This window comes from Colobus angolensis, unplaced genomic scaffold (genome assembly GCF_000951035.1).
Source record: "Colobus angolensis palliatus isolate OR3802 unplaced genomic scaffold, Cang.pa_1.0 Scaffold25, whole genome shotgun sequence".
In the NCBI taxonomy this organism is placed as follows: Eukaryota; Metazoa; Chordata; class Mammalia; order Primates; family Cercopithecidae; genus Colobus; species Colobus angolensis.
Window position 1 is genome coordinate 4,848,884 of NW_012115710.1, and position 2,599 is coordinate 4,851,482.

The 2,599-nt window shown below is 57.6% G+C and overlaps 1 protein-coding gene across 1 annotated transcript in view; it reads right to left on the reverse strand.

Moving 5' to 3' along the window:
- Window positions 1-2,599, reverse strand: part of LOC105514869 (transient receptor potential cation channel subfamily M member 4-like) — a 38,209-nt gene that overhangs the window by 28,436 nt on the left and 7,174 nt on the right. Inside the window, exons 3-4 of the mRNA XM_011946526.1 lie at window positions 1,311-1,485; window positions 60-336 (exon numbers count right to left, since the gene is read on the reverse strand). Of these exons, the coding sequence (XP_011801916.1) occupies window positions 60-336; window positions 1,311-1,485 (452 nt within the window). The remainder of the gene's footprint in view (window positions 1-59; window positions 337-1,310; window positions 1,486-2,599) is intronic.

A 2,599-nucleotide genomic window follows, 5' to 3' on the forward strand; every position in this document is an offset into this window, starting at 1 on the left:
CGCCGAGGAACACGCAGAGGCAGAGGGAGAAAAACCAAGAGTAAGACAGAGACACGCACACAGACACTGGGTGGCGGGGGAGGCCACGCAGAGTCGTGGGGGAGATGGCAGGCAGGCCAAGGCCCGGGAGACAGCCCCCACCCACCCTCGGTCACCTGTGCTCTGGGCAGCCCGCACCAGCCCACGACGCAGCAGGTCCTGCAGCCAGGTCTGGAGGACGGGGCCCCCCGACCCCCCCAGCACTGACACCACCAGGTTCGGGGCACGGAAGCCCCACGTGCGTGTGACCAGACTATAAACTGTAGCTGGATCCGTTCGGTCAGAGAGCCGGAGGAACTGTGGACACATGGAAGCGGGGGACACAGGGAGGGGGACAGAGACCCAGAGAGATGGGGACAGAGACCCAGAGAGATGGGACAGAGACCCAGAGAGAGAGGGACAGAGACCCAGAGAGATGTGGACAGAGACCCGGAGAGATGGGGACAGAGACCCGGAGAAACGGGGACAGAAACCCGGAGAGACAGGACAGAGACCCAGAGAGACAGGGATAGACACCCGAGAGAGAGGGACAGAGACCCAGAGAGATGGGGACAGAGACCCAGAGAGAAAGAGACAGAGACCCAGAGAGAGAGGGACAGAGACCCAGAGAGATGGGGACAGAGACCCAGAGAGAGGGGGACAGAGACCCAGAGAGATGGAGACAGAAACCCAGATGAGGGGGACAGAGACCCAGAAAGAGAGAGAGACAGAGACTCAAGAGAGAAAGGGACAGAGACCCAGAGACAGACAGAGATCCAGAGGGAGGGGGACAGAGACACACAGAGAGACAGAGACCCAGAGACAGAGGGGGACAGAAACCCAGAGACAGAGAGGGACAGAGACCCAGAGAGAGAGGGACAGAGACGCACACAGAGAGAGATAGAAACCAGAGACAGAGGGGGGCAGAGACCCAGAGAGAGAGGGAGACAGAGATCCAGAGAGAGGGGGACAGAGACACACACACACACAGAGATAGAAACCAGAGACAGAGGAGGACAGAGACCCAGAGAGAGAGGGGGACAGAGACCCAGACAGAGAGGGGGATAGAGATCCAAAGAGAGGGACACAGAGACAGAGGGAGACAGTGACACAGAGACACAGAGAGGAGACCACCTCAGAGAGAAGACAGGTGGGGCGGAGGGGACACACAGAGCAAAGACAAGGATGGGCGGAGGGGGCCAGCGTTCAGCACGGGCGTCCCGGCTCCACTGTGGAGCCCCGAGCATGCAGCCCCCTGGTGCCCGGGCCCTGCCCACACAGGCCTGCCTCACATTGCTGTGCTTGCGACCGGCCCCCATGAAGTCCAGCTCTCCGTAGGCGTCGGTGGGCTTCTCCGTGGTGTGTGCATCGCTGTCCCACACGGTCACCACAGCTGCCCCGAAGGCATCCTCCATGGCCACTGCAGGGTGGGCGGTCCGGGGGCGCCCACACTGGCACAAGGTCCCTCTGGAGGTGCGAGGGCAGAGCGTGAACCCAGGGCTGCCCCCCGACCCCAGCATCCGGTCGGTGTGTTCATGCTTCTGTACAGGGGCTGTTGACACTGACCCCGCACCCGCAGAGGCAGTCAGAGTCCACGCTGCCCTTGGCCCTGGCTCTGATCGCCTCAGGGAGAGACTGGAGCGGAGGACAGTCCCCCTTCCCCATGGGAAGGAAGCCAGTGAGTCCAGAAAGCCTGAGCAGGAAGAGGTGGGTCACCGGCATCTGCGGAGCCTCAAGTGCAAAGGCAGAAGGCCACTGGGGGTATCCTCGCTGTGCCCCCATCCAAACACAAGATGTTCACCATGAGAAAGAACATCCAGAGGGTAACTTAGGGACAGCCCACGTGCTAGGGGCTGACGCGGCTGTGTGACTTTGGGCGAGCGGCTTCACCTCTCTGAGCCTAAATTTCCTCCTCTAATGAAAAGACAATAATAGCGCAGCCTACTCCGCGGAGCTATGAGGAGCCAGGGAAAGAACGCAGTGTTTCCTGAAATGAGGCTCGCATACCAGTCCCAGCCAGAGGCAACGCGACACGAACTTCACACGGAGCTTAAAATAACCTTGAATAACGCAGTGAGAAAGTCATTCCTTTTTCAGTTCTCCTGACGACTGTCAAGGAGAGAGGCTCAGCTGGGTGCTGGAATATTTTTGAATGCCTAACCCTTTGCTACTCTTTTGAACGAGAAAAGCAGGCCTCGGGCTCAAAAAGTGGAGCGAGCTGGCAACAGCCACCTAGCAAGTAGGGAAATACCTTTGTTTGCTTTTCATTGTATTTGGCTTCTGTGTGGCTTGTTTATTCCTCTCTGTGCCAAATGGAACAGGTTTTCCATTTATGGTGATCACACATAAAACTTTCCCCCACCTAAAAAAATGCACAAGTCTCTCTTGCTATCTGAAGGTGATTGGCACCAGAGTAAGTAACAAGTTTGGAGAATGAGAATTTCATTTGAAAATGTAGGGTCGGGTGCTATGGCTCATGCCTGTAATCCTAGCACTTTGAGAGGCTGAGGCCAGAGGATCGCCTGAACCCAGGAGTTCGAGACCAGCTGTGCAATATAGTGAGACCACCCTATCTCTAAAA